Below are 14,365 nucleotides of genomic sequence, written 5' to 3' on the forward strand. Positions count from 1 at the left end.
TTATATGGGACCATGTGAATTTCAATTGTGGATAACGTCATAAGAGCAACGACAAGGCACTGCTGAGAGGCAGAACGTAAGTGTATCATCATGAGCATGTAGATCGCTTCGATTGTGGGTATGCAATTAAACACAGGAAGCCCAAATACAAGCTGAACAGCTAATAATGAAGCTTAAGGTGGCAATTACCTCACAATTTCCGGTTTGAAGGATATTTTTAAAATTCAGTTGTGAACACATTTGTAGAGCTACACGAAAGCAAACACCGTTACATCATAGACTAGCTCTTCCTCTACCTACATGATGATTTGTACGGCCATCAGATGCTGAACTATAATGCTATAGAGCCGATTGTAAGAGCATGCAAAAACATTTTCGGCATCAGTTTACGCAAAGTTTGTTGCACATTATGGCAAAGTAAAACGTGTAATCTATTCTTTAGCAGCATAAGCAGGGCGCAATCAACACAACTTCAACCTATGCCAGGTTGAAACACAGCTATGGGATTTTGAAACCCTTTTGGCCACCGCGAAGGAACCTAAAACCTGCTGTAACATCGACAGGCAAAACAAAAATCTTTTTTTCTTGACATGCGGCCCTGCCACAATAACCAATCGCTTATTTTACGCTAATACAGAGGTCTCCCTCACTAGTATATAAGAAAAACTGACGCAGAAAGTTGTACTAACACTTTAGCATACCATACAAAACCACAAATGACGTATGCTGCCTAAGTTTCGCGCGAACCACCCGAATTCCCGTGAACAAAGCTTCTAAACTACTCTACTTACTTTAGTGAATGTCTTCTTTAATAATACTCTCACAATAGTAACAAATTTCTTCTTGTTACAAGGCAATGGGCCTTAGTATGCGCAGCTGCCATTTTCATTATTACGTAAACACTAATCACATGATGCCATAAATGAATTTTTGTGACAGGGCGTATGGCTTCATTTGCAATGGCTTCAAAACCACGACTTCCAGGTAACCGCCATCTTAAGGTGGCTGGGAACAGTTTCCGTATGGCTTCACCATGAAATGTACAGGGCCTAAAACAAGCAAGCTATCTTCATGAAGTGCATTGAACTAACAGAAATCTATGAAGCAGTTTGTTCTCTACCATTTACAACAAACAGGAGCTCTCTGGGATGCGTGTAGCGTAAGTTACAAATTTAGCCCTTCAAAGTGAACTCTTCCTCCGCGCTTGACGCTATGGGGCTGGATTCGCTGTTAGACACTATTTACCTGATTATCTATCATTGTGCGGAGATGCTTTTCCTACCAGGTCTTTGGTTTACGCGTTAATTCTACCTATGTCACACAAAGATTTGAAACGGGTTTTTTTAAAATTCGCCACTGCCAGGTCGAAGCGAATACTAAAAATCGACTTCCGCACAATTGCAGCTTATTTACTACTGATTGCCCATCCAAAATTTGACTGTCGTATCTTGAAAAACCGGCAACTAGTTCATTTTTGTATGGAGGCTTGTGATAATAGCGCGTGGCGATCTTGTTAAATGCTGTGATGATGTGTGCTTACGCAACATAATTATATTCATTTGCAAATGACAGGAACTGGTGGTCAACCACAGTAATGATTATATTTAAGCCTCATAGCTAATGTGATTGCTTACATAACACTGTTGAAACCTTATGAAAACTGTTCCGAGCCACCTTAAGTGACACTATAAAGTACTTACTATACTAGCCCCATGAATAAACTAAAAAAGTGAATATGACTACAGCGCTATAATGGCCTAGTCAATTAAGCGCCATGCCCAGTCACTACAGTGTGTGATCGCACCAGGTGTGACAACAGCAATATAAAGATAACTCAACTACACTAAAGTACTTACTTTACTAGCCATGAATGAATAAACTAAAGTAGTGAACACTATTAACACTAATGGCCAAATCAATTAAGCACTACACCTAGTGTCTGGACATCACCATGTGACTATTGAATGCAACATGATCAATATAAACTAACCTGTGACCTTCTTCATTTAGTAAAACAACGAACTATCTTCTTCCCCAAGTCTATGATCTATGCTTTGGCTCACTTTACAAAACTAAAACCCACTATTGATCCTGTTAAGTGTCACTATATTAAAGGAGAGGAGATCACAGTTTCATCAAAGAAATCAAATGATTTCTGAGAATGCTTGGAATGTATTAATGGGAATAGGAGGTAGTATATACAAGTTATATCCCTCCTAGGAGGGATATAACTTGTATATCACATATACCACTTTCACACCTCACTTTAAAGGGAAGAGAAGGTGTATAAGTGGTATAATAGCACTGCTAGCAGTACTCAGGAATGCATTAACGAGAATAGGAGGTAGTATGTAATAGTTATACCATAGCTGCAAGGGATTTTGCTGATATATACACCCAAAGCCCGAGGGCTGCAGACCCGAGGGCTGCGGGTGTATATGTCAGCAAAACCCCAAGCAGCCGTGGTATAAGTGATATATATCACTTGGGGCGCACTCACTTAATAGGTGAAAGAACTAACGAGAACTCATCCCGTTTGTTTTATACAGCAGCATCTGAAGATCGATCGTGGTTTTAATAGCGTGGGCTAATAGCCATCAAAACGTTGTCCATATGTTAAAACGTCATTAATACGTTACTATACTTCAATACGCAATGTTAGAAAACTTGCGATTGTGGGATGGAGTTTATATTGTTATCATTTTTGTACTAAGTTAAGCCAACTAACTTCGCTATTGGGACAGTAAGTAAGTTATTATATTAAGTTAAGTACTTAGGACTGTAAGTTACTAACCTATTTCAACGTAGCAGTAGTAGCTTTGCTGTTCCGTGGTCTGTTCAAAGGCTGATATGCGGTGGGTAGAAATATGTATCTACAATCACCCAAACGATTATTTTATACCTTCATTAACCTTTAGTAACAACCAACTAGTCTATCTTAGCCTATGTACTAAGCTTAGCAACTACTACAAAAACGAGTCCCACAATACAAAGTTCTATGTCGCTCAATAAAACGGGTCAAAGCGCATCAATTCTTTGAACTGGTTGGGTATCAAAGTCATTGGCAAACTGCTTTTCCATGATATTTCCCGGGCAATATGCGAGTTAAACACTGAGCGGCGCCTTTGAATGCCCACGCTAAAGTGCTATATATACAAGTTCTCCTAGGAGGGATATAACTTGTATATACTACCTCCTATTCTCATTAATGCATTCCAAGCATTCTCAGAAATCAATTGATTTCTTTGATGAAACTGTGTGATCTTCTTTAATATAGTGACACTTAACAGGATCGATAGTGGGTTTTAGTTTTTGTAAAGTGAGCCAAAGCATAGATCATAGACTTGGAGAAGAAGATAGTTCATTGTTTTACTGAATGAAGGTCACAGGTTAATTTATATTGAACACTAGTGGTACCCGCGCAAAATGTGCGTGATACTAAGACAATTGTTATGTCCTATTGTGTGAATACACTTAAATTTGAACATTACTAATGATCAAGGAGAAATCACATCATTACATACCACCAAAGACATGATTACACATAGCTACTGATGTGCACACATAATTTCCTCAATTGTGTGTGGCACTAACATCTATTTATAATGTTGGTGGCCTTGTGCACTGGAATTTCTGCACATCTGTGCAGTACTCATGCAGAACACAGTTCTCATGAAGGTGGTATATCAAGATGTGTCCCATTACAACCATGCATACATGATAAAGATTAGTTTTGAGCGGCAGGGATGTACTCAACTTCATTTTGACGATGATGTTGCATGAATTAACATAAAGTGTCTGAGTGTGGCATGAGGATCAGTATACCAATAGTTGGTACATCACCACAATGAGCTATGTTCTAATTCAACTTGCTTTTGTCACATACATTTTGTATATTTATGTAGTCAATTTGAGTAACTGAATTGTAGTTTCATTTCTACATCCTAGTCATGGTATAGTGATGTTTACTTATCGCATGACCAAGTGTGTATGCAGTACAGTATTGAGTATGGGTATTCAAGTTTATCAGCTGTACTGAGCAAGGTCAACACAACCATGTGGATTTGGATAGAGAAGAGTTGTCTTTTGTTGCTTTCTGAATCAAGGTGTATTACCAAGATGAATCCTTCATATGAAGAGTGGTTACTCTAGAGAGGTTGAGAGAGAGATTGACTGATTGAAAATTGATTGTTGGTAGAGAGGTTGTGTGTGTTCTATTAGGGTAGACATCGCGATGTATGTTCTATTAGGGTAGTTCAATGGAGATAAAGTAATAGAGCTTCCAGAAGTTTCAGCTGTCCCTGTGGAGTTACCAAGGAGTGAAAACATGTCTTGTGTCTCCCTACACATTGAAGACTGCAACAGTAACTTTATGATGCTGTCCACGATTCGTAGCCTAGTAAGGTAGATGTATGTTTTATTAGAGTAGTTGAACGTAATCTTCCGTTCTTCCTCTCTCATAATGGCGAATCTTCCTTGTGTAGTCTGTTAGGTAGCCTGATTGGAGTGATCATAGCTCGTTAAATTGCCACACCCACTACGACTGTTTCCTTCTTCCTTGCAGTGGTGTTGCTGGTAATCCTCTGTTTTAGGTCTGTCTGTAGTCCCTGACCTGCTTGTATTCGTGTCGCAGTAGCTAATACTTCATCTGACACACAGTGGTGTGACGTCTATCCTTGTAGTGGACAGCACAGCAGGGTGCAGAGTGTGTATTCCCAGCGAGTCTTCCTTCAGTAGTCTGTCAAGTAGCCTGATCATCGCTTGTAGACTTGCCACACCCACTACAAAACTCTCCTTTTATACTGGTGGGTGTGATAAAAAAATTTTTTTAGGTGCCGGATGATAGCGTACACACCAGATCACATGATCAAATTTGCTGATGTGATTGGTTAAATCATGAAAAAGTGATTGATCCTATTTTATTGTAAGCTTTGCTATATGACGTCATTTAATTTCTATTGGCAACGTGTGTATACCGGAATGCCGTATACGCGTATCGTAAACTTATAATGGCCATTGACAGTGATAAGTATCTCGCAACCAAGGTTAGCACGTAATGACAGACACAAAAACCACCTTATGACACATTGATTTGGACGGGTAGTTGGTCTAGCGAGTTTGAAGCTAATCGGGGGAAAAACCAGGGAGTTTTTGTTTAAAAATTTTATGGCCTCGATTTTCTGTTTTTTGTTCTGTCGTCCACAGGGGGAGAGAAACGTCCGGTGTAAGCTGGGATGGGGGAAGGCTGGTAACATGATAAAGGTCTCCAGAAAGTTTTGGATACATTTGTGTCTTCCTCCGGTAGCTACGGTGGTTTAAAGGATATTTCCTGTAGTTTAACGAATCGCCACCAATTCCAGATCAAAAGATTCGCCTCAAATTTTAGATTTGAATGGTACCGATCCGATTGGAATCCGACCAAGAACGACGAGGCAGTGCTGGAAAAGAGTTAGAGAATTATTATATAGATGTTACATTTAATAGTCATGTGGCGATGTCCAGACACCGGGCGTAGCGCTTAATTGATTTGGCCATTAGTGTTAATAGTATTCACTACTTTAGTTTATTCATGGCTAGTAGAAGTAAGTACTTTAGTGTAGTTGAATTGTTTTTACATTGCTATTTTGACACCTGGTGCAATGTCACACACACGTAGTGACTGGGCGTGCACTTAATTGGCTAGGCCATTATAGCGCTCTAAACATATTCACTATTTAGTTTATTCATGGCTAGTATAGTAAGTACTTTATAGTGCACTTAAGCTTCATTATGAGCTGTTCAGCTCATATTTAGGCTTCCTCTGTTTAATTGCGTACCCACAATCGAAGTGATCTGCATGCTCGTGATGATACACTTACGTTTGGCCTCTCAGCAGCGCCTTGTTGTTGCTCTTATGACGTTACCCACAATTGAAAGTCACATGGTCCCATATAAATACACTCGCTAAGCATTCCTGCAGTTTCCATGTACGCTTGTAGTTGAGTCACCCAAGTGGAATATATTAGTTGTAACATGGGCACTTGTGATTTGCCTGAAATATACACACTCGCACTTGGGCTGCGCCCTCGTGCTCGTGTGTATATTTCAGGCAAATCACTCGTGCCCATGTTACAACTACTACATATACCCCATACAAAAACAGCTTGGCTATACAAAAAAAATATGTGTCCACGAAACCAAGAGTTCATAATATATATATATATATATATATATTATGAACTCTTGACGAAACTAAAAGCAACTGGCAACTAAAGGAGCTAATATCTGGTGAGGCCAAGAAATGAACGTTAATATATACTGGCAACTAAGTATAATTTACAATAATCTTGGTCCTTTATCATTGATTTGTGCAAGTTATTTGCCAGTATTTCTTGGTCTCACCCAAATAATAGCTCCTTTAATTGTCAGTTACTTTTAGTTTGATGGGGACGTCACATTTGTACAGCCATACTGTTCTTGCATGGGGTATAACAAATCAGATATCACTCTGACTTTTCTAAGCACGTGGCACACAACTGATCAATAAGACCATTCTATGGGGATACACTCAATTTAAACATAACAGTTTTTATAAAGAGGTGGTCTTTGTTAAAGGTGGTCTTTATAAAGAAGTGACCACCAATTGAAATTACCAAAGTACCGTTTCATTCCACCATTCCATTCCAGTCCACCATTTCAGTCCATTCCACTGAATCCAGACGTCTGACAATACTGGTTATTAAATACCAGTTAATAACCGGTTTTTTGCATACCAGTTCACAGCACTATTGTACAGGCTATACTGAAGTAGGATACTCTCCCCCCTATAATATCATGAACTCTTGATAATACCTTCAGTACAAGCAGATTTCCTATCCTGAAAGATGTTTTAGAGTTTTTGCTCACGTGCAGCCCCAACTTTTCCTATACAGGCAATAATCAGTAAGAGTATGTTATAAACTAAACATTTCTTCAACTTACCAATTCTTGTGGGTTTAGTTCAAGATCAGGTAATGTGGTACCACCAAAACTAACATATATCATCAGACTGTTAGAAAATTCTGCCTGAAATTCTAACCGGACACAGCGATAATGAAGTGTCATAGTTGGGTCATTGAAGTATAACTCAACATCCTTTGGTAATTCTACAGTTGCAATATACATTAACACTTCAAGCAATACTTAGGCTTACCCAACAACAGGTCCTTTATATCAGTCTCAACATCTCTGCCATAGATGGGATCTTCAAGGGAGATATCCTCAGCTAGCTGATTTAAATTCCAAGGCCTTGCATATGCTTTGTCCTCTGAAGGCGACAAATTTTTGTGTCTATAATCTATTACAGAAAAAGTAAATGATGAACAGCAGAAACACTATGCTGCTAACATTTCATTATCAGTGGATAAATATTTTCATTGATTTTTTTCCTGTATCCCGGACTGTTCAAAGCTTTCAACACTGCTTGTGTCATAAAAGAAAGTTTCTCTCCTTCAATCTCAAAGGTTTCACAAGATGGAGCACTGTAAGAAAATAAATGAACAGTAACATCATTACTATTGTAGTGAAATAAGTTATAGTTATATCCTGTTACGAGGGTGATATCATCCGAGTATACAGGATATAACTATTTTATATCCCAGTGCGCGGGAGTGCGCAGAAATTTACGGATAGTAAATTAAGTTCTGGTTTGAGTTCTTGTCATTGTGCTCAAGATTTCGTCCGGATTGTGTGAAGATTCAACTTTGTAGCTAATAGAGAGACTCTGCATACTGCCTATAAACTGTAGTGAAGGGCGGTGTTATGAAGCAACAGTTTCAAGTACGATTTGCCTTTGTCTGAAGTTGGTATGGTGGTGTTGCACAGCATGCAAGAGAAAAAAAAAGACCAACAAGTGGCTACCAATTTGATTTGATTAATTTGATTTATTGTTCATCCTCTAGGTAATCGGCATAAGCCATTCTTCCTTACCAGAGCAACTAAGTACATATACAATGCACAGAGCAAAGCACAAACAAATATACAAAAACAAAAAGTACATTAGTTAATAATAATAACTACACAACACATAAATACAAGCAGAACACATAGCTACAAATTTAACACTCATAATTACTCAGTTAAGTACATAGATTTACTGTAGTCCAAGATATAATGATGAAGCTAGAGGTTATCGAAAGAAGTTAGCTCTTCACCAAAGTGACCATTGGGACTGATTGCTGGAGTGGAAATCGGTACAAACTGTTCTTGACATTTGTTAAACTATCGTATTGGTAACTTGTAGTTTTACTGTGTAAAAGATTAACAGTTTTCTTGTAAGATTTAGGGATGGCATATTTAGCGGAATAGCGGAAACGGCGGAAACAGCAGAATCACCATTTACAGATTATGGACAGCCTTAGAACACCCACTAACAGTTAGCTACTCACTGTAACATATATAAATACAGCTACATAGAACTCACCACAATTGAAGCTTATGGTCTTCGTAGCACTGATTTTCTGTCTTCTTGTAGTTTAACATCATCTGTGGCACTCTTAGAGTGTAGTCATATCTCAACCCTCGTACCCCGTATTTTGAAGCACATGTTACTAGAAGCGCCTTCAAGGGGGGTGCTTATAATTGAAAATCTGTAAATGCTACCCTGAGAAAATAGAGTATGGCCACCTGAGACTAAGCCTGACCATTCAACACCAATTGTTCTGCAATTCAAAATGTGGTAATCAGTCACATAAGATTAGTATTAGTATTAATTGTATAGGCTCGGAGAGCCTGTAAAGCTTGATCTTTACAAAAATAGAGATAAGACTACTGTCTAAGAATTGATTACCACAGGTGATGGTAATTGCAAGAAGACAGAAAATCAGTACTACAAAGACCATGAGCTTCAATTGTGGTGAGTTCTATGTAGCTGTATTTATAATATGTGACCCTATTTTGGAAAACCATACATCTGGGCACATGCAAAATTTGTGGGAATTCTCAATTGAAAATTTCAGTGATTTTTTCAAATTATTTTTTTTTGCATATTCTGATAAAGCAACTATTAAGCCTTCTTGCTGTGAAATTTCACACCCATAGCTTCTTTTATCTAGGAGATATACTGAATTATATCAGACCATGTAGTAGTTTCACAATGCGGGGACAACAATTAACTTATAAATTGGGTGATCTGTTCATTCCCAAAACCAAACATTTTCTTGTCTTTACACAATAATACAAGTGATTTAATTGAGAAAAAGCACAAAGAATACATGATTAAACTCTCAAGAATCTCTTTTCATTAATTTTAGATTGTAAGAATGGTGATCTTTGTCAACAAAGTGATTTGTCATCAGTTTGTCACATCTGATCACTATTCAGTTCTATAAACTGATAACGAAAAGTTAGTTTGTAATGTATTAGACAGTAAATTGGCCATATCTTTGGAATGCTTCAACGTATCGTCACAAAATTTTCACACAAGGTAGATAACCACTCAGTGCTTCATTGTAGCTATAAAAAACAAAATTGGCCAATGTGCCCAGATGTATGGTTTCCCAAAATAGGGTCACATATGTTACAGTGAGTAGCTAACTGGAAGTCGGTGTTCTAAGGCTGTCCATAATCTGTAAATGATGAGTCTGCTGTTTCCACCAATTCCGCCGTTTTTGCTAAATATATCATCCGTAATATTTTAATATTTAGCAAGTATAAGTGTGTTTTGCATCAATATTTCCTTGTTTGGCTCTTTGTTCCATTGGCAACTAATACCATTCGCGGTTATTATGATGTCACGAACAAGACTGAGTGGCTCCGCAACAGGGTGATAAGTTAGTTATCACTGGGTAATAACTAATATATCGTACAGTAGCAGCGCCGCTCTGTCTAGCTGTATGGTAGTTATAACCCAGCGCAGCACATTGACACTCCCACGCACTGGGATTTAATTATAGTTGTATGGCGTGTGGGCAGATCAAAGGCTGCCACCAGTGATACAAACCCATTGTAAACCAGTTTACAAATAATTGTAACATGGCTAAGTACCTCCTTTTGGCCACACAGTCTGGCCACTGATTAGTTCAAAGACATCAAATGAAACCAAACACCAGTCCAACACAGGAAGTCACAATACTAGGCTAATACATCAAGGACCGACAAGGATGTAAAATTGTTCTGGGACAAATAAACACACAAAAATTACACTCGTCTGAATGAATGGAAAGCAGTACAACCACTGGGCTGAGTCGCAATCAATAGGTATCTGTATACCACATGCTCGTTAGCCAATAAATTAATTAAGCTAAATAATAGTTATACGGGTATAATGTGGAGTCTATGAAATTTATAAACCTGAAGGCCCGGGCTGTAGCGCATGAGCAAAGTGAGGGCGCTACTAAGGGTCTGAGGGTTTATAAATTTCATAGACTCCACATTGTGCCCGCATAACTGCTTTAGACTCTATTTCACATTATATTCAGATTACTTACCTCATCCACGGCAGTTTCTGCTGTGGCTCGGCAAAAGCGGCTGTTTTCTTGCAATAATACTAACGCCATGGCAACTATGCATGCTCACATGACAAAATAAATGCCCTAGTTACATCACTGCATGTGAAAAATGCATACTGATTGGATACCTAGATGTTATATTGTGCCTGAAGGTGTGGAGTACATTAGAAAACAAGGTGGAGTATGAGATTTATTACCAGGGCCACCGGTAATTTTTTTGAGTGTACTGTCAAACTGCTAGTACAACACACTGGTACCCAGTGTTAAGCTTTCAGTGATAAAGATGCAGTCATGCCAAAAGTAATGTAACCATGTCATAAATTAATGTAACACACTGTTACTAGTCCAGTACAACAGTCCTTAAGCTATTAAATGAAATTTCATGCATCCCACAAGTCAAAGGTAACATTGGATAACATGGTTTTAAACACAATTTGCACATTCATATATAGCTGACAAGTACAAGTAGGCTGGTGTTCAAACCTCATTGTTTTGGCTTGAGGTAAAGCTTGTGGCCACAAACCATAATAAACAAAGAGCTTAATTAAATATTGCTGCCTTTGTAAGGCTACTCTCCAGGAGGTAGCATTCAGTCTGAATTATCCAGCCACAATGTCCAGACAACAATAAAATTAACCAGTCATTGCACAATATTGACCAGAAATTGGCTTATTTTGAGCCCTGATTACCCACCCACAACACAAGGTTATTATTGTACTGCACCAGAGGAGGTTGGTCATGAGTCATCAAACATCTCCTGATCTCAAAGAAAGGGTTGAACTGATTCAACCTTCACATCTCTTAATATTCTAAAAGACAGATTTTATATCCATACCAGAGCATTCCAGCACCCTTACAAACCTTCTCAGTACATTGCGCTGCTTTCCTATCTGCTAAACAAGTCTTAACACCTATATAGAACAATGCTTGGTTGTGTAATATTACATCATAGGCATGCGTGACCAACCTCCTCTGGCACTGCACCACTTAACAATGAATAACAGACATTTCAGCTACATTCTCTGAATGATGCAAAGCGGTACAATGGCTGGAGCGATTGGCATCAATAATGGCACCTCACCCTTGCTTGAATTTACTAACTATAAAGAAAGTAACCAGTGAGTAAAATTGTTCCATGTACACAGCCGCGTTTACAAATGGGCACCTTTGATCTGCACATGCCCCATACCACAAATCAGTTATACCACACCCATTCGGTTCTTGTTTTTTTTTAAATTTCAAATTTAAAAAAAAAATACACATGACAACAAATGCTACAATTTACAAAAAACTATATAACCACAATGAAGAAAGTACTACGGGGAAGGGGAACAACAAAAAAGAACAACTAGTATCTGATTTGTAAACGAATTCACCCTCGGGCCTGCAGCCCTTGGGTATCATTTACAAATTAGATACAAACCTCATGGGTGTGTTACAACTATTACTTAAATCCCAGTGCGTGGGGGTGTCAAAGTGCTGAACTGGGTTATAACTACCATACAGCTAGACAGAGTGGTGCTGCTACTGTACTAGGGATGGGCAATTATTCAATTATTGTGATAATCACGATTATTTTATTGGAAATAATCGACATCGTGTACTTTTCATAGACTAGTGATAATTGAAATCGGCAATTATTGTGCAATAATCGTGGTAATCAGCCAAATATCTGCAAATTTTCAATGTAATTTAACCATTCAATTAACAATTCATGATGCGTTTAGTGTTTTTCATCACAAGAATTGAGTTGACAATAATTGTGATAATCGTGATATTTGTTCATGACAATAATCGTATAGCAAAATATCAATATCGCCCATCACTATACTGTACGATATATTAGTTATCACCCAGTGATAACTAACTTATCACCCTGTTGGGGAGCCACTCAGTCTTGTTTGTGACATCATAATAACCGTGAATGGTATTATTTACCAATGGAACAAAGAGCCAAATAAGGTAATATTGATACAAAACACACCAGTACAGTGCTTAAACCTGCTAAATCTTACAAGAAAACTGTTAATCTTTTACACAGTAACACTACAAGTTACCAATACAATAGTTTAACAAATGTTAAGAACAGTCTGTGCCAATTTTCACTCCAGCAATCACTCCCAAAGGTCACTATGGTGAAGAGCTAACTTTTTTCGATAACCTCTAGCTTCATCGTTCTATCTCGGATTACGGTAACCACTTGTTGGTCTTTTGTCCTCTTGCACGGCACATGACACCACCATACCAAGGCAAATCGTACCTGGAACTACTGCTTCATAACACCGCCCTTTGCTACAGTCTGTAGGTAGCATGCAGGGTCTCTCTTGTAGCTATGAAGTTGAATTTCTACACAATTCAGACGAAATCTTGAGCACAGTGACAGGAACTTAATTTACTACCCATAAACTTCTGTGCACTCCCACGTACTGGGATATAAAATAGTTGTATCCCGTATACTCGGATGATATCATTGTTATTACACTTGCAATGGGATATAACTATAACTTATAACTGCACCTGTTAACACCTACCCACACACTTGATGTAACACATGTATAAGGTATAATTGTTGTGGTGAGTATGATGGTTGAGTGTTGCTTTATACTCGAAGGATATACTCATTTATAACACTATAATAGCCACTATGGCATTGAAGCGAAGACAAGTTCAACCTACCATTACGTTGGACAGTATTAATTACAGTGAAACTCACCAGGCAAATATTTGATAAAAATTAGCAAAATTGTCAAAAGTAGCAGAAGTATCCTCCAATGACAATTCAACTGTTGCTGAACTCCTACAATACAAAAATGTAAATACCATACATATCAATTATAATGTCTTTATACATATTACAAATTAGGAAGAGAATTCTCACTACTTAAACGATTCTACACTAAAATACTTAGTAAGTGAAGTTTGTTTGGTAGGTGGACAACTCTACTCATGAAATCATTTACTTAACTACTCCAATAAACACATATGCTGCTTACAATACTATCTTAACTTCAGCAACATAATTTTAATAGTGTTTTGTTTACAGAGTATGTTACTGACTTTGTCCTACAGCAATCCAGGAAGGCAATGACTTTAGTACGTCGTTGCTGTATTTTCTGCCTGACACCATTATAGTTTATATACTCCTCAATCTTCACTTGTTGATCATTAGCATCAATGGGAATCAGATAGGTAGTACTTTCATTACCTAATCCATGTCCTGAATAGTAAAACACAGCATACATTCCTGTATGAAGAAGTCTACAGAAATAGTCTATTGCTCTGGACATTTCAATGAGTGACACATCAATAAGTGAAAGAGTCTTGAAGCCAAGCTCTTGTAACTTTTCTGCCATTGCCTTCACATCATTATGAGGACACTTCAAATGCCTTGTAGATCCTTTGTAGTTACTGTTACCAATTAGCAGTGCCATCTTATCAGCGGCTAAAACGGATAAATAATTTGTCCATACATCATACAGTACTATCATAGTAGGGACCACAAAGGAGTAGGAGTGGCCCACAAAATAATATCACCCCAAAAAAACTTCAATTTCCCCTGACGACGATGAGGCAGTATTGGTTAGGTAAAACTAAGCCCAAACAAGCTTTCAGATTAACCCGAAACACTTTCAACAAATTGCTACAGAATTTTAAAAATAATTTATTCGACAGAATTTTCTACTGACTGACTGAGTAAGTAAGTAACTGACTGATGCCTTCAGACAAGCGTAACTCGATAACGGCTAAGGCTACAGGCTTGATTTTTCACTGTTCGATGTTGCTTCGGCCCGACAGGTGCCTTTCGGCATACTGCATTACATACAATGCATTCTTCATGGACTTACTGGTGTCTTCCTTTGTCTTCCATTCATCCTTGCTGACAGCGAAAAGTGTTGATT

The 14,365-nt window shown here is 38.1% G+C and overlaps 1 protein-coding gene across 1 annotated transcript in view; it reads right to left on the reverse strand.

Annotated features, from left to right (window-relative positions):
* LOC136239136 (uncharacterized) overlaps positions 1-14,365 on the reverse strand; it is a 65,497-nt gene that overhangs the window by 9,075 nt on the left and 42,057 nt on the right. Inside the window, exons 15-20 of the mRNA XM_066029877.1 lie at positions 13,524-13,908; positions 13,180-13,263; positions 7,366-7,499; positions 7,172-7,315; positions 6,961-7,124; positions 6,832-6,903 (exon numbers count right to left, since the gene is read on the reverse strand). Of these exons, the coding sequence (XP_065885949.1) occupies positions 6,832-6,903; positions 6,961-7,124; positions 7,172-7,315; positions 7,366-7,499; positions 13,180-13,263; positions 13,524-13,908 (983 nt within the window). The remainder of the gene's footprint in view (positions 1-6,831; positions 6,904-6,960; positions 7,125-7,171; positions 7,316-7,365; positions 7,500-13,179; positions 13,264-13,523; positions 13,909-14,365) is intronic.

The sequence above is a fragment of the Dysidea avara genome, chromosome 11 (assembly GCF_963678975.1).
Source record: "Dysidea avara chromosome 11, odDysAvar1.4, whole genome shotgun sequence".
Classification (NCBI taxonomy): Eukaryota; Metazoa; Porifera; class Demospongiae; order Dictyoceratida; family Dysideidae; genus Dysidea; species Dysidea avara.